This window comes from Sinohyriopsis cumingii, chromosome 4 (assembly GCF_028554795.1).
Source record: "Sinohyriopsis cumingii isolate HCF-2022 chromosome 4, ASM2855479v2, whole genome shotgun sequence".
Classification (NCBI taxonomy): domain Eukaryota; kingdom Metazoa; phylum Mollusca; class Bivalvia; order Unionida; family Unionidae; genus Sinohyriopsis; species Sinohyriopsis cumingii.
In genome coordinates this window covers 127,317,204-127,341,848 of record NC_142964.1, presented here as the reverse complement: position 1 = coordinate 127,341,848, position 24,645 = coordinate 127,317,204, and the positions used below count along the sequence as shown (strand labels likewise).

Genomic DNA, 24,645 nt, shown 5'->3' with positions numbered 1-24,645 from the left:
TTAAAATTACAACAACCATTCAAAGTTAATAAATAAGCGTTATAAATCAATGTTCCGTTGATGCTTTCATGCCCTAAAGAGACAATGGTGGATATACTATGAAAACCTCCGGGATGTGATGAGTTCATTCACTCGGTCAATACACAGCTGCCTGTAGTAAATCTTAAAGGAGACCAGAAACCAATGGAAATATAGCATAATAATATAAGTACTGTAGCAGAAAACCTTATTCTGAAGTATCATCTGCGGCCGTAATGCCAATATTAAAATATTGGCCTATCTTCTTGGAGCTGAATTTCCGTGACCTCGTATGCAAAATTTCCGCTCCTATTCGGTTACTTTCGGGATGTGACGTCATAGTAGCGACTCCAGCAGCCCAAGTGGGAGTTGCCAGAGTAAAAGACAATACCGTTTTGCGTTGCTTACTGGTGTAATAGAACATTAAGAAAAGCCTGTGGACAACATTTTGTCGAAACAAAAATTATTTGCCAGAGGAAACTTTGATCGCCCGGGTGAAATGAGTAAATGTATTTTCAAGATGTTGACATACATGCCTTAACACGGCACAATCTAAATCAAATCACTACTGTCCAAGGTGAAATTTAGATTTGATTTTAATCAAATGGAGGCTTTGCCAAAAGTAAGATTCTAAACCTGTCGTGTTTCGGGAAAACACAATTTTCAGTAATCTTATAAAAATTACAATTTAAAAAAAAAATCATTGTATACATGTAGTATGTATAAACGGTAATCTGTAATGATTGGAACTCATATAAAACTATTCCTTGGGCAGTTTAAATAGCAGCGATTTAAAGAAAAGAGGTCAAAGTTTCACATTAAATGGCTGACAATAGAAACTGGGGTGGGGTGGAGACTATTGACCCCCCCCCCCCCAACCCTTGCCCCAATGTGCGAGCGCCCATGGGACGTACCTTTTCTCCATGTGATACGCCTTATTATTCCCCCCAGGACAAGCCCATTTTGCATATTCTGGTCAGCTCTGGCTAAATTGCAAAATAGCTGAAGTTTTGATTTAAGTACGCAAACAATAAAGCCGGTGTGACTAATGAACATACTCCTTATCCTTGCATTGATCTTGTGAAAAGGACTGCCCTTCGGACATACTTCAAAGAAACCATGGTCGACAGTGTGTGTATGTGTAAGCACCAGCAATTGCTTGCCAAATAAACGATGCCTATTTTGTTGTTACTTACGATGCCATGGACTTCAGGTTTAAGTCTTAATGCATGTAACACTGTTTGCTGAACAAAATATTTATTCAGAATTAGTTCTTTAGGGCCACATATACTGCATGGTATATTTTGTTTTATTCCTTGTAATTTAATCATGGTAATTAAACTTTACATATACGGTAGAGGAATGTCAGGTGTTAACTGGCCGAGTTTCTTTGTCGGAAATGGAGATGCGATTTTGTTTGCAGAGAAAATTTCACAGTGATCATTCACTTAAGCTAATTGTTGACTATTTTATTCTTTTAATTTTTGTATAGTACTGTTGTAGTTGTTTAAAAACATCTGAAATTTACTTGAATACTGTTTAATTTTCACGTTCTATTTACTGAAGAAGAAAAAAAAAGAAAGAAAAAATGTTGTGTGATATTAATTATTTCGTCCAGTGCCGGATTTAGACGTGTGTGCGTGTGATTTGAATTTTTTAACGTAGCTTTAACAATTTTTCAGTTATATCACTACGATGTCTGCAGTGTGGCAGTTTAGACTGTGGATTGCATACGTTATGTCTATTTATAAATGTTTTGGGGTTGGGTTTTTTCTTCTGACAAATGAAAATTGACAGACATAATGTAATAATCGGGACTTCGCTGCGAAAAATTTAGAGATATTACGAGATCGGGATGTAGATGAGGAAATACCCCCAAAATCGGGAGGTTTTTCTTCCGGCTTGAGAGTTGACAGGTATGAACTGTTCGGGCTTGTGGAATTTCAGTCAGGGCTTGAGTTTATTTAAGTCACCAGCCCGGGGCCTGTGCCTAAAACATTTATTTTAGCACTGACCAGTACAGTACATAAACTATTATATCAGACTGCAGATTCAACGTTTGAATGTGCAACCCAAATGTGGTCTCCTGTCTGCCTCGCTCGCCAACGTTTATGTTTGTATTCGAGGATTGGCTAGTATTGCGTCACGGTACCACGTGATCTGTCGTCTCATCAAAACTCTGAAAAACTCGGCAATTTACGGAATCGTGGTATCTTCCATGCAATAAAATCACTACCCTCTTACGATATTTAATTTACAAACATGACAGTCGAATTAAAATCTGTAAAGATTTATCATATGTAAAAGGAAAATTTTGATTTCTAGTCTCCTTTAACTCAAACGGCAAACATTTATATGTGATATAAATAAAATATATGTATAGCATGTACGATGTATCAATGATATGCCACGAGATTTATAAAGTTTTCATTAATAGGAAACGAGGCTGTCTCATTGTTGAGGAAACGTTTGGATTTATATTAGGGCCTACAACCCATACAGGTCATGAACTTGCGGTCCCTCTAACAGCTATCGAACAGACCCCCAACAGTCACTACGGGAGGGACTCGATGTAACACCTTCTACACCTTCGGCTGATGAAATCAAGAAAGCCACCGGGCAGAAGATCTCGGACAGGGCTCATGGAAAGGATAGAATCCCAGTGGATGTTTACAAAGCAGTAGGCCCGAGTGCATTTGAAGTCTCCCGTGATATGTTTTAAAGCATATGAGAACAAAAAGCGCTGACGGAAGACTTTCGTGAGGAATTTATCTTTTCGATCTTTTAGAAAAAAGTGTACAGGTTTATCTCCATCCACGCTAGTGCTGGCAAGATCTTTTACCCGATTAATCTTGAACCGACTAATTTATGTGTCAGAATCTAGCCTACCTTAGACCAAGTGCGGCTTCCGTCTAGAACGCAGTACTGTGGATATGGTCTTCACTATTAGGTAGGTCCAGGAGAAATGCAATGAGAAAACCTTGGACTTGTACCCTATCTTCATCGAATTCATCTATATATTCAATGCAGTCAACTTCTCGTGTGTCCGTGGTTCTTTCCGGGGTTTTCCATGGTTCTTCCTCCACCATTTATACTGGCCGCCATCTATAGTCTATCTTGTGCTGAACATGGCGTAAAACCCTACAATAACAGCAACTGCAATGCAGTCAACAGAGAGACCAACTGGTCTCTACCAGCAAGGTTTAGCTGCTTGCACAAATTCGTCCAGAGCATACGGTTCATTCATCATATCATGAAAGTACGGGAACTCTCAAATGGCGACCCATCTGAACCCATCCGGATTTCGAATGGGGTAAAACATGATTGTCTCCTGGTTCTATTTAACTTCTTCTTTTCTTGCGTCCTTAACCACTCCGCGCAGGATCTGTAATAGGGAGTGTATATCATATATCGGCTTGACGTTTCAATCTCGACTTGCGACGACTCACTGCAAAAACGAAGACACCATTTAGCCAAGTAAGTCAGCACCAATTACGTCAATCACCGGAAACTTGTGGTCAGCTTCCAATGCCTAGGCAGTATCATCTCCAACGATGGTTCGATTGATAAAGAGATCAGCAAGGCAAGTCAGTAACTCAAAAGGCGTCGCAACAGCTTATTCTACCATTACAATGTTGCCCTACTGCTCTTCAGGTGCGAGATCTGGGCTCTATACCGCAAACACATCAACCAGATGGAGAAATCCATTAAGCGGGCTCTCCGGTCTATCTCTGGGATCCGTTGTCAAGATAAGGATATCAACCTCGAAAGCATGGACGAAGCGAAGACAACAACTATCGAAGCAGTGATGATCGACGCCAAACATCGCTGACCAGGTCATGTCATCAAAGTGGATTGCATTAGCTAACCTAAACATATCTTATATGAGCAACTGGAACATGGCCAAAGAAAGCAAGACAACACGCAATCGCTACAAAGACAACTTGAAAGCAGCATGCGTCGATGCGGCCACAAACCATCGGAGCTAGAAAAATAGCACAGGACCAAAACCCACCGGCGTGACCTCACCCGCAAAGTGTTAATTGACCTTGAAAATGAACGCTGGAAGCAGATGTAGGAGACTCGAGAGAGTCCCACCGGTCAGCATCCGTCCCTGTAACTACAACTGACTTCCAATGCCACATCCGTCATCAAAACTGGGATTCAGAGCTATCGACGTGCCCATCGATGATCGCACAGATCCCGTCCTCTTCGGATTAAAAGGACTACCGTTATATGGGATTTACTTTGTCGATCTATATCTTTGGATTCATCTTCCTTAATCATGCTAAAATTCCTATTCAGTTTCACGCATTACCATTCAACTTGCACTATGGGTGAAATAGGGATGAGTATTTGTGTGTAGCATATAAATAAATAGATGGAGGTCTGATCGTTTTGTTCTTTATTTAAGAGAGAGAAGATGTAATAATATAATCTTTCAACCAGTGACTCTTTCAGATGACCCCCAAGATCACATTACACAAAAAACTACTTGCTTTATCCACTGATCTAAATGTGATCTAAGACTGCTAGTAAAATATGCTTTACATTAAAGAGAGTATATTACTCTGCATTAAAACTATTTGATCCCACCGGCCATCTTGTGCTGAAAAATGGCGTTAAACCCTACAAAAAGCAACAACAACAACAATGATCCCACTGGCGAAAACAATATATAGTCTTTCATAATCACAAAAATTAATGTGACAACATAAAAATCCGTTTATACTTTAGATTGATATTTAAATTTGTCGTAATGCCTTTTTTTTTAGACTTTGAAATCCCTACGCACTTCAAAATGTGGCCGTCTTAAAAAAGAATTTCTGTCTTAATGGATTGAACACAAGATTAATTTCAAAAGTGTTCAAAATTTGAAATGAAACAGAGGAAATTAAACCAACGTCAAAAATTTTAAATAATTAGGCAGTAGAATCCCTTCACGATTTATATAAAAATCACTAAAATGACATGATAGAGCTGAACAAAACATAGAAGGTACTTTTTGTAAATTGCGAGACCATAAAACATGATTTACCTGCAAATCCCCAACTTCTCTACAATTGCCTTCGCCATATCCGGATATAGAATCGTCTGCCGACCACCTGCGTCCCCATGTATGGCCTGGGTTAGCATATTAGTTGCTGAGAACGCTGGACACAGGCTGGCAAACTGGATGCCCTGTCTTTGATAATGGGGATCCATCTGAGGAAGAAAGAGTTTTTCTAAATTAAACATATAGCGCGGAATTTACTGTTTATCTTTAAAGGCAAATTCGAAACGGAATTAAAAATAATTCGGCTTTATTTTCGCATCTACGGGGCAAAACAACGTGTCGAGTTCAATCACATCCATCACGTATGACGTTATAAAGAAATAGAAACACTTTTCCCAGTTTGACTGAACTCTTGTGTTTGACCTATACAGCTGTATGGCTTGCTTGTTTTGTTGGTTTTTGTTGACAAAAAGGTTTATCTTAATGAGAATTTGTGCCCGAAAAAAGCTCATTGTCGCAACAGTTTGAAGTGTGTCGTACATTTATAGTTCGGTGTATACAGTGCAGGAAAGACCTGTTATTCAGTGATAAATACATATTGCTGTTACTGGTCTTGAAAGGTTAGAAATATGAAGTGATGAAAATTTCATAGGATTCGATTTTGATAACTGTGACAGAGGGGAACGCTTATCCCTGGATGCCACGTCGTATATGGTATATGATTATATGAAATATATACAGAACAAACATCATCATAATGAAACGAATATTAGTACCAAAGACTACATCGAATGCATAACTTGAATACAATCTCTCTCTCTCTCTCTCTCTCTCTCTCTCTCTCATATAACATAGTTCTATGTACACAGTTTCTTCCTGTTAAAATTGACCGGCAAATATGAATAATCATATCAAATATATTGTTTAAATCTGTCAATGAATTAAAATCCATCTTAGATACTGTGGGATGGTACCACTACCCAAAGATATATGTGCATGTTTTTGTTTTTTTTTTAAATGTGACGCAGGACACAGGACCACTAAAGCATTACAAGTTTCACATAGCCTTCGTCATTTAGGTGAAAAAGTAACTTTCACCTACAGACCCTAAGTAACGATTCAGTAAAAGGAAACTTTAATAACATATTCTGTTGAGCACAAAATGTGGCAGTACATTCCATAGCTCATTGTAAATATTACTAAAAAGTCAGAAAAGCGGACGTTTGTTTTGAAAGAAATTTAAAAATTTGAACCGATATACATAGTTCAATCTTTCATTAAGTTTGAAGTTTATTTGCAAGTCTACTTTATATGCAGACATCCGTAGTTAATTTATCAAAATATTACAAAAGATGTTTTATTCTAGAACTGTACCTTTTTTGAATAAGACATATTTGAGTACAAATGATCATTAAGCTCGGCTTGTTCTTTGAACTGTATGTTAAGATCTTGGGTTTCATAAACTAGTGCCATCTTTATCTAATGTTACGTGTTTAGGCTCGAATAAACAGCAATACATGAAAGAGTGATAACAACAAACTTTAAAAAATATAACAAATTATTTTTTCCCTAGACAATTACTGTAAAAATGGGAAAAAAATAAGAACTTACGATTTTAAGAATCAAATTAAAAAATAATCCAAGAATAATCCACGAATAATATTTTAGAAACCCTGATAATAAAATGTTCTAATGATTTCAAGTTTGAGTCCCGATGAAGAATCCAAGATGGAAGGCGATGACGTATGCTGCAACCTGTATTGTGTTGAAGTATACAGTTCTTTGTAAAAAAAATATATAAATAAAAAAAAAAAAAAAAAAATAATTAATCTTCCAGTTTCGGAAATCCAAATAAAAATTTAGAGAAATGTCCTTGTTCAAGAATTCTGTACGAATACAATAATATTTCCAGAGAAACGAATTAAACTTTTAGAGTCCAAATAATCTGAAGAAATATTAAGATATAACTAAAAAACTCAAAACTAGTCACAACAGAAGAAAACAACTTAACATCAAGTGTTTAAAAGCCCAAACATTTGTACATCTCTGTCGAAACATCACTATTAATGCAAAGTATTTCGCAATTTTGGAAATGCCTAGTTGCGAAAAAGAGGATCACGTGATCATGTTTACACATAAGAATCACGCAGCCCCTGAATGCCCATTATAAGAACCAATCATTTTACTCCAAGAAAAAGTTGTTTACTTGACCCTCAATCGAGGCGAAGAACTAAGTCAAAAATAGAAAGTTTTTCTATCATTTGCTATCTAAGGAAAATTTCAGATCAAACTGACATTTCTGGAAAATATCAAATTGCTAGTAAACAAAATTACATTACATTGACATATAAAGAAAATAAAAAGAGTCAAAAACCCATAAACAATCAGATCAAATCAACACAAATTAAATCAAATATAAATTAAATTAAATATACCTAATATTTATAATCGCTCAAAATATTATAGTAAAATCAGTGGGGTTTTTTTTGCAAATTAGCACAAAACTGGAGCAAATTTAGTGATAGGTTCCGCCTCAGCGACCTCTTTCTTATCGTCATTATCAAGTGCTCCCAGTTCAAAACTTTAAGTAGTACAACTTTTGTATTAGTGTTTTTATTTAAGCTAATGATAGGCAAATATTTTCTCTGTCTAAATTGTAATCAGTTTTTCCTGATGAGATACATTCCTTGAAGTATGACTTGGTATTAAACCTCTTTATTTCCGCCAAGCGATGAATTGTGTGAATATGATTCATTGACATCTCTTCCTTTATGCTTGTTCCCTGCTCAGTCATTTAAAGTTCATTATTTATTTGTGCAAATTCAAATTTGTAAATTCAGTGAAATGAAATCCCGTTTATGATCCCAAACCTTAAATTTGTATCTAATTTTAAATAATGTCAAAACAAAATCACATTGTTCAACCAAACAGATCAGGTATTTTGACAGCTAGAAACTCAATTAGGGATACAAATTTGAGGAATTTAAAAAGAACTTGATCAATTAGCTTGCATACATTCATCATATTAAGAAAAAGGGAAACAAGCTATTAGTGCAGCCCAATCATGTTCCATTTGGAATTGCATTTTAAATGCAAATTTGACAAAAGGTTCGAGTGGGGTTGGGTGCTTTGAGCTAGGTTACCGCTAAACTCCGTGTAAATCCCAGAATACCATGTTTCGTGGCAACATATGCTGGTAGGAAAAATGCTGGATATATTCCTGTAACAGAAATGAAATTCATCTTCAGATTCCTGGACTTTATGTCCATACGTACAATAAACAATCTTAATAAACCACGGTATGTAGTTTAAAAGTAAAACACGTTTCTGCAGATTCTTTCGCTATCTCTCTAGGTCAGAGCTGACTCAGCCGAATAGAACGACATAGATTGGAAATTATAATGCATCCAAGAATCACTCAATCAAATGAGTCAGCAACTCAGAGAGAAGAAAATGGAATGCACTAATGGAAGGTTGAATTCAAAGTATTTCAAACATAATTTTGTCACACGTGTTGTCAGATTTCATCCTAAGTGTACTACATTTAAGGATCTAGAAGCATTATGCTTTCCCGAGGGAGAATTCTTAAAAATTGAATTTCGTCTCGGAAATACCATCCCCCCATGTACCTTAGCCTGTTAGGATTAAATTTATCTTTCCGCCGAAAATTAGCACACGCTCATGGAGATTATAATAATTCTATTCCGTCCCTATTAAATAAACCAATTACTGGAAAATTTCATTTATCACACTGAGTTCAAATGGAAAGAAATTGTCTCTGGATTGTCTCCACTTTGTCTTTTTACCGCTACTTAAACTCAGATTCATCTTGCCTCTCCATCTGTTGCACCATTATCCAAATTAAAAATCACAAATACCCCAAACAGGGAAGTTAAACAATTGCAGGTTAGTGTTTTGTTACGGTATCTAGAATATTAGTCAGTTTAATTGTTTGTGTCTCACTGACCGCGGCAAGATTTACTCAGCTATGAGTTGCAATAACATCTTTAAAAAAAAATCACATTGTTACACTTAGTAATCTTATATTCAATATTTATCAGCAGTATTTGCTTGGTAATGGTATTGGCTTGGTGATGATATTTGCGAGTTTCGTAAACTAATGAGAAAGTCACACAAAAAGAAAAAGAGTTTCGTTCAAAATCTGTTCACACCCATTGAGAGAGAATGACAGGAAGAGAGCCATCTATATATTGCAGAATGGCAACAAAAAAAAAAAAAAAAAAAAAAAAAAAATTTCCAGATGCAATACATCCAAATAGTTCGTGTTTAGCACAATAAAGATTAATTTTTAAACGGACAAAACAACATTGTGGAACTAGTATGACACTAGCCTCTGTGGAACTAGTATGACACTAGCCTCTGTGGAACTAGTATGACACTAGCCTCTGTGCTCTTATAACTTCTGTGTACTTTTCTCAAAGGCAAACACGAGAAAGAAACACAGACTAAAATGATAATAAAATCCTCCATGACTGCTTATGCTTCCACGTCATGTAGATTGCTTTTACATCTCTATATATTTCCAAAAATATGAGATATTTACAACGAATGTTACAACTTAATTTAGGTGGTTTTTCATTGCAAAGTTGCCTAATCTAGAACCATGTATATTTTAAGCGTATTCTGCAAGCAATTAAAATGTTACATGTTAAAAGAATATTTGTTCCCCCAGTGACTTTTGGCCTCTAAGTTACTTTGCATCAGTTTCTGAGCATCTTTTGGTAAGCAAGCATGTGACATTTTCTCATAAAAATGTATATTATGAGTTGTGCTTCATGGTAACAATCACTAGAAACTATTGGAAAGAGGTTTTGACCTATAGCTATAAATATAAAGCTTTAAACTTGCATGTATAGTTACACTAATAGAGGTTAACAAGTACATAGAGAGAATAGAACGAAGAATATGAAAGTCTCTCTCTTGTACCATTCGTTTTCAGCTTAAATATAATTATAGTGTTCATAAACTAAAATTTCTTTAAGAAACTTTCTGTAAAAATCATTTGATCATTTTTTGCCTGTAATTTTCTATTATTTCTTCTTTATGTTCTTGCCATAATTTTCGTTATATATCAATATGAGTGGGTTCTCTTTTTTCCATAGCAGTAAAAGCTGATCATTGAATTTGAAAATGAGTGAGTTAAATCTCAAAGAATGCAAAGTAATGGTTATGTTGTCGAAAAATAATTTATTTCTGCACAAGAGAGAAATTAGAAAATGGTAAATATCACAAAACCGACAGAACAAATCACCTGCAGCTGAAGACACGTTGACAATAGTTCCCCCTTCTCCTCCATTTTCTGGATTCATTTTTTCTAGTGCCAGGAATGTGCCTCGCATCATAGCGGTCTAAAAGAGAGAAAAGTAGCCACGCAGTTGAAACAATTATTTTTATAACTCTAGTCATTGCTTTGGTAGAATACAATTTTGTTTAGAAAAGGATTTTTTAATTAAATTATCTGGGAGAATACTTAGCTTGTTATCTTTACGTTAGGATTTTAACTCTACGCTACCGCTCGAATCCAGCCCTCGCTAAAAGGACCAAAATAGATTATTTCCAGTCCATACACCAAGTAGAAGTTAGCATTGTATGTAAAGAAATACCTCGTCCAAATTACCATTATAATTACCCCCCCCCCCACCAGTTTCCGATAGTTGGCTATGGTTACTTTCAGCTATTAAGTACTTCTCAAGCAGGACAGATATTACATGAAGTTTTGTGTATTTGCGGCAAGTGCAGTGCGATGGAGATGATGCTGACATACCTTTACGTTACTTTCATGCAATGTTACTGAAATGTCTTTATATGTGGTATGAGTGAAATAACCCGCTTCCAAAAGCAGACAGTTGATAAAAATGGTTGATCAAATGTGCTCTTGAAATGATCCTCAACTAGTTATAAGTCCACTAACTTTAGCAGTTACTAATATAGTAAAAAAATAAATTATAAACTGTTATGGGTGGAGGGATTTTTCCAATTTATATCTGAAGTTTAGGAAACGAAAAAGACCGAGCTCAGCTAGCAGTTTTGATTGGTGCACCTTTGTTCTCTCACTTAAAACAAAACTCCCAGGTAAATCTAGTTAAAGCTAGTTTGCGATGATCCCTAGATCTACCCAATTTAACTCAATTCTCTGAAAGCTAGGTTTTGAATGTCGAAGCTAGGTAAGATTCATTGCAAATTCAGGCCAACCACAGCAATAATGTCGCGGTTTAAGCAGTTGTCTTCCAAAACTTAGTTATGTTAAACTGCTTTGAAAATATATCACAAAACGACATGCCTAGTGTACATTAATCATAAAATATGAATGATTCAGGTGTCCACGTTTCACCGGCTCTTATTTTGAGCAGAGATTTTCGGGACATGTACTTGATACTAGGAAAGGCATGAGCACGTTTTCCCCCTTCAACGGAAGAAACAATCTCTGACATCAACAGCCAATATTTTCAATAAGTTTACAGACGCATTTTTGGATCGAACGAAAAATGTGATCGATTTTTATTTTATTTTGACTGACTGTTGACTGCCATAATGCCATGTTGCGTCATTAAAGCAATCAAAATATCTGCACTAAAATGAAGGGTATTTCGATTGCCATCAAAAAAAGCATGGAGTGTTTTTACTCTGTATGCAGAAGCCTGGGTGGATAATGAGACAGATATGAAAGGATCGTCAAAAGTGCTCTTAAACGATAAGTATGCTATATTACAACCCTCACGAGTTCCATTTCGGGAACCAACCAAGCAACGGGCCTACCCATATCGAGAACTTGGATAGTAAAATTTTTGAGATCATTGTCGTGGCCTTTATCTACTCCCCCACACCGTGGTTTCTGATTTTGTTGAATATCAAAAATTGATTTTATTGTGACTGGGACCCATTTGTTTCTCCTCGAAGAGCCAGTGAAAAGTTACCTAAATGCGGATTTGAAGCATCTAAAGGTGAAATGATTATTTCCTTGCATCTGACAGTAATACCCGATACTTTACTTTGCAGGTTTTCGTACTGAACAATCTAGCACCTCGTGCAATTCTCTCAACGAGCGCAAGTTTGAAATTTGTCCCGTGCAAGGTCTTCCTGACAAGTGCCGTCAGTGAAGATGTTGTCTGTTTGAGCAAAAATGACAGACACGAGTTCTGCTCTCTTTGAACACATTTGTGAAAGCTTAAATTATCAAGGGAATGTCTTCTATCGGAGTTCATTGAGCCAAGACTTGAAACCTTGAAAGATCTCAAGCAGGGGCAGAGTAATGGGACGTGAGAAAACAGTCTGGGAATGAGAACCCTGGGAGGGTAGGTGTAATCGCTAATTCCCTTCCAGTTGATCGACAGACAATCCACAAAGCAGGCTTCAGGGCTTAGTAATGAGGACACCAACTTTGGCAGTCGATGATCAGACGGCGCTACAGGGAAAAGCTTCCGAATGGAACATTCGGTGCCCAAGGAATGTCCCTTTCTCGGAAATAAATTCAACCGAACTCTGAGTTTTCACGAGATGTATACTGGATGGACAGTTTTATAAAGATATAATACCACTGATGAAAATCCCACACCAGGACACAAAGATCTGTTAATATGGAAGACCTTTGTGTTACTTGTTTACGCTCTTACAAAAAGTAACAAGAAAAGAGCGAAGACAAAAAGCTTTGTAAAATTTAACAATTAATTTATTTCCCTATAAAAACAAGGTAAAATTGAGAAAAATAACTTACAATTACGAATCAAATCCAAAATTAACCCAAGAATAAATAAAAAGTCCTATTATTAAAAAAGTCCTACATGAATCTGAGTTCGAGTCCCAATGAAATCAAAAAAGAAAACGATGACGTCAGCTGTAACCTGTGAAGTGATGCAGTGCAACAGTCTCTTTTTGAATCACAGAAAATGTTATTACAGTTTTTGAATTCTGTATAAATTTCGATGAATGTCTTTGTCCAAGAATTATTTTAGAGCACTAGTATTTCCAGGGAAAAGAATACCTTTTCTTAAAAATAATTTTAAGAAAATAAAATAATTAGCCAAAAACTGGTCACAACATAAAACACATGGATATATCAAGTGTTATGGCACTAATGAAATTTTTTCCTCTCAAAACATTAGTAATAAATCCAACTACAATGCAAAACAGATTCCCGGATGGAGGTCAAGAGTTCATCCTTCTGGCAAAACCAAACGTTTACAGCAATAAACACATGCTATTTGTCACGTTCTCCAGATATAGCCTTGAATCCACTTTATGAATCTTACTCTGAGAAAGAATTTTGAAAAGGATCTAAAAAAAGTTGTTTACTAAAACCCTTACTAGCTCTGAATCAAGGTCAGGAACTAGGCCAGCATTAGACACAAAGTTTATATTATTAGTTGTTTACTTTGAGGAATAAAAAAGTCAGTCAGAACTGTACTATGTTCCAGTAAATAAAGTTACATTACTATAGCATGGAATGGAATCAAAAAACTTTGAAAATTAACAATCAAACAATTAGATTAAATCAAATGTAAATTAAAAATCAATTATACATAACGCTTTTTAATTACGAAAGCTGACTTCCACAATATTATATGTCAGTTTGAGTACCTCCTTCTGCTGAGCAAGCTCCAGCCTCATGAGACTGCATCCTTGTAGACATTAATTTTCGGTTGGGGACACTCCAGGTGTACTCCTGCAGACAGTCAATCTAGATGCTGTCACTAACGCAGGAAAGATTTTTACTCAGGTTGTAATTTGATGCAGTGATCCAAATAACCGGAAAATGGGCGTCACTGTGCAAGTAGAATCAGCTCGATTTGGGCGTAAAAACAGCCGGTCCAGATGAAGCCATTATAGGTATTCACAGGAGTCAAAGCAACTCCCTCGCAAAAATCCTTATTCTGCTGGAGACGGATTCGGTAAGATGTAGGTTCCTGGCAACTAGTTTTGAAGGATAGGAATGTGACTAAGGTGAGCCTGAATCCACATGTCGTAATGGATGAAATGTTTTGATAAAGACATATCCGACTTTCCCAGTAGACTAGGAAACCAGCTGTGTAAAGGAGCCATCCAGATTTACAACTACAGCTGTAGACTTGTATATGAGGTTAACCGCACGTGGGATGTCAGATCAAGGGCTATCATAAATGTCTATGGTGTGACGTACAGTCCAAACATAAACGCGCGAAACTGATTAATAATTCACCAGGCACATCACCTGTGAAGTTTGAGGGACGAGGGATGAATGTCAATGTGAAGATACTTATCGATCAGTAGACGAGGGATGAATGTCAATGTGAAGATACTTATCGATCAGTAGACGAGGGATGAATGTCAATGTGAAGATACTTATCGATCAGTAGACGAGGGATGAATGTCAATGTGAAGATACTTATCGATCAGTAGATGAGGGATGAATGTCAATGTGAAGATACTTATTGATCAGTAGACGAGGGATGAATGTCAATGTGAAGATACTTATCGATCAGTAGACGAGGGATGAATGTCAATGTGAAGATACTTATCGATCAGTAGACGAGGGATGAATGTCAATGTGAAGATACTTATCGATCAGTAGACGAGGGATGAATGTCAATGTGAAGATACTTATCGATCAGTAGACGAGGGATGAATGTCAATGTGAAGATACTTATCGATCAGTAGACGAGGGATGAATGTCAATGTGAAGATACTTATCGATCAGTAGACGAGGGATGAATGTCAATGTGAAGATACTTATCGATCAGTAGACGAGGGATGAATGTCAATGTGAAGATACTTATCGATCAGTAGACGAGGGATGAATGTCAATGTGAAGATACTTATCGATCAGTAGACGAGGGATGAATGTCAATGTGAAGATACTTATCGATCAGTAGACGAGGGATGAATGTCAATGTGAAGATACTTATTGATCAGTAGACGAGGGATGAATGTCAATGTGAAGATACTTATCGATCAGTAGACGAGGGATGAATGTCAATGTGAAGATACTTATCGATCAGTAGACGAGGGATGAATGTCAATGTGAAGATACTTATCGATCAGTAGACGAGGGATGAATGTCAATGTGAAGATACTTATCGATCAGTAGACGAGGGATGACTGTCAATGTGAAGATAATTATTGATCAGTACAAGACTTCCCGCATATTCACGGACTGCCTGATCTTTTTCGAAGTCTCCATTTCAAGAATGACTTAAATGTATTTGAGGCGATAACAAGCCATTCGTCTAAGTCACTAGAAGCAGACGAAAGTAAAAGTGTGGAGATGAATCTCCACCGCATGATTAGTTACCAAGATGTGAATTTCATTGTCCAGTAAAAGTGCCTTCTCTGAATGAAGGAGATGTAGAAAGCAGAGGAGTGACGAAGACATCATTAACGCAGCGAAACTAAATAATACAAACCAAAACATTGTATGGAAATAAAATCCATCCAAGTGTATCGATTTCAAGAAATCTGGCACCCATTAGAATATTGACGGTAGGATGCCTAGGAAGGTGAGTCATTGACGCTTGCGTTTTTCATATAATATTTTTAGCGTAGAACCTGGGTTTCTTCGCCTCTTGTTTAGATGATCAGGTTTCTCGGTAATGCTGCTTTCGCTGAAACTGCTGTTACGTGCTCTTGTTGATTAGAGTTATCGTGCTTCACCGTTTAGCGAGGATCTTCCAGAAGCTGTGACAGCAATTGCCTTGGCATAAAAGAGGAGGCCGACACAATGAGTTATAGGGATCGATCATGCACAGCCTGCTTTCCCGCATCCTCAACATGACCTCTAAACAAAGGATAAATGCCCAAGCTCAGTTTTGCTACCTTACAGTGCTGTATCAGGAATGCTGACTGTCGAAGGTATTCCGCCTAAGTAAGTTGATACTACAAGTCGCTGTAAGGACGTTCGCTTTGCTATTCGAAAAGGAGACCTCGAACTTGCTCAACGCTGGCTTTCAATACTAGTATAAATGACCAGCTATGTCCAGTATGGACGATGTTACCACCAGATTCGAAACCAGTTTCGATACCGCTTTGAATACCCGATATTCGAATTTATAAAAAAGACAGGAGGTGATATTAACCGCTGTGATATATGTCAATGTTCGGTACGATAATGTACTACTGTCTTTAAAGTTTTGCTTCGTCTGGAGAAGGAACCTCGTAGTTAACATTCAGATGTGAAAGATTTAGAAACTCATAGAATCGTTTTTTTTTTTTTTTTTTTTTTTTTTTTTTTTTTTTTTTTATTACGATAAGTGATTTCCTTGATTTTAAGTGATAGTGGCGATACATTGAAGGAAGGAGTGTCTTCTTCTTCATTTACATCCACAAAGGCTTTAATATAGTATGCCGATCACCAAAAAGAATAGGAAGGTGTGAATGCTTGATGACAGAATGCTCTAAATCTCCTCTATTGTTGCTTGGAACCCAATTTATGTACATTCCAGCGTCAGCTCCATATTCTTAACTCGTATTGGTTCTCCACTTAAGCAAACCTTCTGCAGGCATATCGACAAGCAGAAAGGAATTGGAATCAATAATGGATGTATGTTGATGTATGCCAATCGAGAGAGCTATGAACTGAGGTGAAGGTGCTGAGATTAAACTGATGGATGGACAATAGGGTCCATCTGGATGAGAATATGCTATGATCAGGGTGGTACTTAAGTGGTTATTAAGGGAGACCGAATGTATGAGTACCCTTAATAACCAAGAGATGACTTCCAACCTCTACTTGAAAGTCAGAAAAGACTGCAGACTGGATGTTCGACAGGTTGGCAGGAGGGTATGATGGGAAACCCAAACAAAAACATGGAAACTATATATCATATGTTACAGGCTGATGCAGACACCATGTGAAGTTGAATGCATGGTCTTACAGATAAGAGGACTCTGCTCAGATAATCTAGTGGAACATAACGCCCAATGGGATGCACAACATACAAGATGGGCATTCCCCTACATTCGTCTCTACTGTAGAATGCGTGATGATAAATGACAGAAACAACCCAAACTCGCGTTTTAGTGATGTCGTATCTAGAACAATCCTTTTTAGCTGTGATTCTGACAGAGTAAGAAAAGCCACTGCATTTGCTTCTAGAAAAGGATCTTTTTATCATATTGCCTTTAAAATATGGTCACCGTCAGCAAAGAACGGAGGGGAAAAGTCCTGGCAGAAGGGGGTATATGTGTTGTATGCGCAAACAGCGCCAACTACTGATACTTTCTTATGATAATCACTCGAAATCTGTATCTTACCTTACTGCGATTTTGCCCGCTTATACTTGCATTTAAATTGTTTTCTAAAGACGGATGCAGTACATTTACCACAAGGATTGAAAGAACACTTCCTGCATGCCAGCGTATGTCTTGCGTTTCTTCCATAACTTTGAATCTCTTACACTTTGTAAATTTAGTCGCCATTGTCTCCTAAAACGGCCTTGAGAATGCGACCAAAACAAGAACTAGAATAAATATGCTATAATATTTATAAGCTAGCATAAAAGGTGAGAAAAGCTCAAATACAAAGAAATGAAACTAGCACACAATGAGAGGCACCTTAAACAACTTCATGAACTACACTTTGACGTAGTGCTGAAAAAAGTCATACTTGGAGGCTCAGTAAGTTAAATATATTTAAGTTGGAACAAATGTAAACCTTAAATTAACTTTGTAATCTTGTTGGAATCGATATGGTAGTTCTCATGCTCACCATGACATAGTATTTAATTATCTGATCCCATCATGTGATTGGTTCGTTTACAAGACTGACATTAAAAATGGCTGATCCCGCGACACATCACGTGTTTTCACGAAAGACAATAAAAATGATGATGCTTCTTTTTGTGTGTATACGGATATCCATCAACCGGAAACAGAATATGCAAATAAAATATCTTGGAAGAGTTCTTCCTCTTAAATACTTACATCGACAAGTTATCTACACAGGAAAGATGAAACTTTTCGTCCTTTTAGGTAGGGCTGATTTCAGGGAGCCAAACTTCTAACGTAAATATAATCAGGTAATGCATTAAACGGACAAAATTACATTTGATTTCATTAAAAGTCATCGCTGAAACTGGGATTTATTTTTTCCCGCTAAATTGCAAGAAAGATTTTGAAACTCTTCTTATCATTAGCCAATCGAAATTGGAGTTTAGAAAATAAAACTGTTGTCGGTCCCATTTTGACCAATTGGATGTATAGTTTATTTAGCCAACACAACAGCTATTTTGCAGAGCTATTTGGTAAAAATCCGGGACTAAATGAAGTTTCCGTTACATTGGAATGTGTGATTAAGGTGGTGTAACTGGAATGAGGTAGCAGAGTTTTAAACATGACTGTTGTAATATTTGCTACTTTGAACAAGGTAAACATGGACAATACTGGGACTAAAAGGGACAATACTGGGACTAAAAGGAACAATTCAGGGACTATCAGGAACAATAGGTGATAACAATATGACAAAAGTTATAAATGCAGCAGTAGATAGCGAGTCTACCTAATTTCAGGGCACAAATTAAGCCCACAGTTCAGCGGGTAGCGACACACACTCCTATCTTCTTTGTTAATAAGTTGTATCTATCCAAATATTACATAGCTTTTTCTTTGCAGTAAGCCTCATTCCTTTACCATCCGGATTCGTTGAAATTTGTGTGTATTCATCTCTCATCAAAGAGGGGTTAAGGGTGACCTAGTGTGCTCGCCTTTATCGATCACTGCCATCTCACGTCTGTCCGCGTGGGATCGAGCCTCGGGCTTTGCCAAAGTGGTTATGTGAAAAAGCTGACTGTAGCTTTCCGTAGGTCGTTGGCTGTTACCAATTGTTTCCCCGGGTTCTTCCTCCGCAAACTATTCTGGTAGCAATGTCAGACCTATCTTGCACCGAGAAATGGCATTGAACCCAAAACAAACAACAAAAAAAAAAAAACAACTCAGCAAGGAATCTGATGGTTCCCACGTGGTCATTTCCTTGGAGTAGGAAGATCTATCTATATTTAGACTTGGAACACGCTACGCCATTAATGCGCATAACTGGTGCTATTCTAAAAGCAAGCGATATGCATTCGGCGTTAATTTTTAATCAAAAACCCAGTGCACACTCTTTTGATGGTTTGTGTACGAATTTCTTCCAAGCAAATTCTTTCCTCAATACGTCATAACAGAAGCAAAACTTTCTCCAAGATCAAATCAAAGGTTACATTAACGTTTAAAGAAAACTAATGAATTGTGTAATTAGTTATTGTTCATGCTTCCCATGTTAAAGGTGCAGTAAAGATTATAATAGGGCCATATGTTTCGTTGTGTCCACAATGGACTATGCTACGCTTACTAGATTGGCTACCAACATAATCTTCAATATTATATCCCAGCCTTGCCAACCTTTTATAACTGTAAATAAGTTAACAGTATGTGCCATAATTAAGAAGAAGAAACAATAAAGATGGCGTGGCTCGAAACCAATTTTACGAAGCATCCATATAGTGACTGTGATATGAATATTAATTTTTAAAAAATTACCATATTAACATCGATACACTGCTCCCATCTTGCTTCGTCTACAATACCAGCGTTGTTCACCATGATGTTAATCTTCTTAAATTTGGACAAACATTCTCGAAACAAGTCTGAAATATTAAAGGAAAGGTGAACAAAGAAGGCAGGATGAGTAACCTACGATACCCTAAGGCTGACAGCACTAGTATCGGGTATTTAACATAAACCGATAGATTCTTCTGTTTCTAAGGTATTACTAGTACATACTGTCACCAAATATTGTTGAGGATGTTTACCAAATTATCAACAAGGTAACTCCCGATTTTGAGATGTCATTGTTGTTAATAATGGTGATGATGAAAATGATGATGATTTGATCACCAACATCCTCATCATCATCATAATGGTCAGCAAAAGTTTTAATTCCCCAAGAGAAAATGTAATGTATAGTTTGTTATTAAAGTAGACATAGCCACGACTTGCTAAAAGAATTACATTTTCTTGCATATATTGTCATATTCCTTGCTCTCGACGTAAATTATAACCGCATGATGATGAAAACCTACCTCTGAATTCTTCCTCTTTGGTGACGTCACATTTAACAAAATGAACAGACTTTTCACCGAACCTTTCTGCCAGTTCACGTTGAGACCGCTGTCCACCGCTGATATCTATGTCCGAGAAACAGACCTGCGGGTCGTAAAATGTATAATTAAGATTGTCAATTAAATTCAGAAACGTTTTTCAGGCATGAAATAAAAACCGATAAATTGCTGAAAGAAGGAGAGTACGTGACCTCTATACTACCTAATGTAAGTCAAAGACATTATCTATTGACAGTCATTCCCGAATAATCTAGTATGTGTGGTTTTAGATGCAATGCCCAATAATCTAGTATGTGTGGTTTTAGATGCAATGTCCAATAATCTAATGTGTGTGGTTTTGGATGCAATGTCCAATAATTGAATATGTGTGGTTTTGGATGCAATGTCCAATATTCCAATATGTATGGTTTTGGATGCAATGTCCAATAATCCAATATGTGTGATTTTGGATGCAATATCCAATAATCCAATATGTGTGGTTTTGAATAAAATGTCCAATAATCTAATACGCGTTGTTCTGGATGCAATGTCCAATAATCTATTACGCGTTGTTTTCAATGCAATGTCAAATAATCTAATATGTGTGGTTTTGTATATAAGGTCCTACGTTCAAGTACTCGTAGTTTCGGACTTAACGTATTTTCGATCTAACGTGTGGTTTGGATGCAATGTCCTATTATCAAATACTCGTAGTTTTTGATACAATGTCCTAAGATCTAATACGAGTGGTTCTGAATGGAATGTCCTACGATCTAATACGTGTGGTTTGGATGCAATGTCACTCAGATATTTCCACTGTGCATTTCGAATGGGTGCAGTGATCAAAATACGAATTATCACAGACAGAGATCACGGAATATAGTTGTTTACAGTTTGTAAAGTACAGGCTAGCATCTTCTCACATACCTCATTTACATTTTCACGTACATTTAACTGTAACCGTTGTAAATTCATACTTCAATTTCATATTATGTTTCTGTTTGTTTGTATGTGTGTTTTCCATATTAAAATAGAGCTGCTCATAATTTCCACGTAATATTTGCTTAGAATCTAACAGCATATAACTTGGTTGCAAACTCTAGGTTTTAAAACAAGAGTTCAACAACAACAGTTATATCTAAACACACAGAGACGAACTTTAAACTAATACTTAAAACGTTATTCCCAAGGAGAGAAACAAATACAGGTGATAATAATGGGTTTCTCATCACGTGTTGTTGTTGTTGTGGGGTTTAACGCCATTTTCCAGCACGATAGGCTATACATGGCGGCCAGTATTAATGGTGGAGGAAGAACCCGGAAAACCCCGCAAAGAACCACCGACCCACGAGAAGCTACTGGCAAGCTTTCTCACATGCCCACATTGGCTGAATCTTAGACTCGAACCGCCGCAGACAGAGGTGAGATGGCAGTGATCCGTAACGAAGAGCGCTTTAGACCACTCGGCCACATCACGTGTTGTAAAGTGAGCTATATCGTATGAAGTCGTGTAATAATCTGATACAGTTATTTACGAATCTGATAAATAAACACCTTATTTGTTGATCACTGTCGTGGTATAAGATAGTGAGGGAAAGGGTATGACTAATTTCCTATTTAAGTATGAAGTGCAAACGGCTATATGTCAGCATTAAATCAACATGAATTGGAGAAACTATCACTATGGACGTATCGCTGCTCGCTTTTGTGAGAAAAATTAAAACTGGAAATTTAGACATCCGTGAAAATGACGCCTTATAGTACACGAACATGATACAAGTTATGTTAGATGGCTTTATAGCAAGTGAATTGCACGGATTTTTTAGGATAGACTTTTGCAGAAGCCCGATACGTGTTTCTGGATTATATATATATATATATATATATATATATATATATATATATATATATATATATATATATATATATATATATATATATATATATCTGTGTGTGTGTTTGTGTGTGTGTGTGTGTGTGTGTGTGAGTGTGTTTGCGTGTGTGTTTGTGTGTAAAATTTATTAAGCTAGTGGAATACTCTCTATGTTTTGCATTTGAGGAAAGGCATATTATTCAACGAGCTTTATAAATTTAATTTGCAGTGTGTACAAGTCACAGATTATATTTATCGCAAGACAAATAATACTTTTTTCGTTTGACCAAACCTTAGTATAATGTATTGAAATTACTTTCAAATATAAGCAAACGCCTCGGTTAGTATGCCTTTGTTCTGCATGAGGTGTTATTAAACGTAGTACATTTAAGTAAGTTATTATACGAGTGTATTAAAGTTAATAATACAGTATTCGTGTGATATATGTCTAAATTACATTTAAGTAGCTAATTCATGCCAGTTTACTATCGATAAACCACTTCTATTTAGACCTTGTATTTATTAAATCTGTTTGCACTGCAATGAAAAGATCTAAAGAACAAAGGCTCATAAATTAAAAATTGATATAATATACGTTGTACGTGCAGTGAACTTCACTTTTAAAATATATCACGGATATGGAATACGTTATCTTATCAGCTAGTCACAGATTCGTCTTATATATATATATATATATATATATATATATATATATATATATATATATATATATATATATATATATATATATATATGTATATACTTATGTCACTTGTTTAGGCTCGAATAAACAGTAACACAAGAAAGAGTGAAAACAACAAGCTTTGAAAAATACAATAATTTATTTCCCTGGAAAAATTCTGTAAAAATGAAAAAAATTATGAACTTACGGTTTTATAGAACCAAGTCCAAAAATAATCCAAAATTAATCCGAGAATAAAATTTTAGTATTCTTAATGACAAAATGTTCTACTGATTTCACGTTCGAATCCCGACGAAGAATCCAAGATGGAAGACGATGACGTATGGTGCAATCTGTAGCGTTGAAGTCTACAGTTCCTTGTAGAAATAAAAATTATTACTCCGGTTTTTGATAGCTGAATATTTTTTTTAAACTGTGCTTATTCCACAATATTACATAAGTACACGTATTTTCCAGAAAAATAACGGAATTAATCGTTTTGAATCCAAGTAATTTTAATTAACTCCAAACCAAGTAATTTGAAATAACTCCAAACAGCACAACATACAACTAACAGTTTAACAGCCCAGTTTCTACTGAGATTAATTCTCCAAAACATGGGTTATATGGGCTTTCTAAAATGTAAACAAGGGTCACGTGATTATCTTCTGGAAGTTTATAGAAGCAAGTACCTTTTAAAGATCACGTTTACCCAGTGTGACCCTGACGAAAACCAATCATTTTTACTGTAACAAATAAAAAATAAAACAACATTGTTCATATCTTAAAGACAAAGTCCCATCGTGACCTTGGAAACAACCAATCATTTTAAAATAAAATAGAACTTGTTTAAGAAGGTTGCTACAAATTCGGAAACAAGGTCAGGATTTAGATCAACACCTGGTTTTTATAAACTAACAGTCAAGGTCAAACTATTTTCGAAAAAAGTATAAATTCTAGTGAATAAATTTACATTACATTATCATGCAATGAAAAATAATAAAAAAATAAAACTGACAAACAATTAAATTGAAATATATATGTATTAAATCAGATATAATGAAATCAGATATACACCACAATATATAATTACTATGTTTATGTTGTTATCTATGTATTTGTCTGCACAATACTGAAGGAGTTAATCTGTAAAATGACTCGCTTCTAAGAGCACGTTACAAAGAGGATAAATACATTACACGGTCAAATTTTACCTGTAAACCGATTGCCCGTGAAACGTGTACGCTTACATATATAAATACATATATACATGTGTTACCTTTGCCCCTCGCTTTAGTAAGGCTTCGGAAAATGCCTTGCCAAAGCCTCGTGCACCGCCAGTGATAACAGCTACTTTTCCCAGTATTTTCATTTTTCACAAACAAAAGAGATGATGTATCTGAAAATAACTGAAAGCAAATTTGCTAATCAAAACTTATCGCAGCTACAATAACAGGTATCAACTAGCTACAACCGGTTATCTCTGCACCGTCCAGATTTTATCCGGGGTAAATGGTACACGATAAGAATAAATACAGATATTACTTGCTGTTCTAGATCTTGATTGATTCGGTGCGACATTGCAATGACATTAACAAAGCGCACACTAACAACACGAAACACACACATACACCAAATGGCTGTACGAATTGTGAAATATACATTTTCTTTAATGTTGATTCAGTAGGTATGAGTAACATTTGTAAACAATAAAATTAATGCTGGCTCTTGAAGAAAATGAACTTAAATAACATTGCAACTATCATTTCGAGCTTAATATATCTGCTAGGTACCGTCTATACTCGCTTTTAAGATGACTCAAACTGCAAACAACAAAGATCCTACTTCCCGTAGTATAACGCGCATTCAGATCAGGGTCTATCGTATTTGTGCTGCTGATTACTACTATCCAACTGCACAGACCAACGTCTGCCGCGCATCATGGTACAACAAATCTGGGTCTACGCAGTTTGCAGTTGGACTCGTCTAATAAGCGATTATATACTAGTTT

The 24,645-nt window shown here is 36.2% G+C and overlaps 1 protein-coding gene across 1 annotated transcript in view; it reads right to left on the bottom strand.

The window, feature by feature from the left end:
* The window catches only part of LOC149802075 (15-hydroxyprostaglandin dehydrogenase [NAD(+)]-like), a 74,125-nt gene extending 49,986 nt beyond the window's left edge, over window positions 1-24,139 (bottom strand). Inside the window, exons 1-6 of the mRNA XM_089956471.1 lie at window positions 23,914-24,139; window positions 20,062-20,185; window positions 19,520-19,626; window positions 10,287-10,383; window positions 8,158-8,234; window positions 5,057-5,223 (exon numbers count right to left, since the gene is read on the bottom strand). Coding sequence (XP_089812597.1) covers window positions 5,057-5,223; window positions 8,158-8,234; window positions 10,287-10,383; window positions 19,520-19,626; window positions 20,062-20,185; window positions 23,914-24,006 — 665 coding nt within the window. The 5' untranslated portion in view covers window positions 24,007-24,139. The remainder of the gene's footprint in view (window positions 1-5,056; window positions 5,224-8,157; window positions 8,235-10,286; window positions 10,384-19,519; window positions 19,627-20,061; window positions 20,186-23,913) is intronic.
* Window positions 24,140-24,645: the final 506 nt, after the last annotated feature.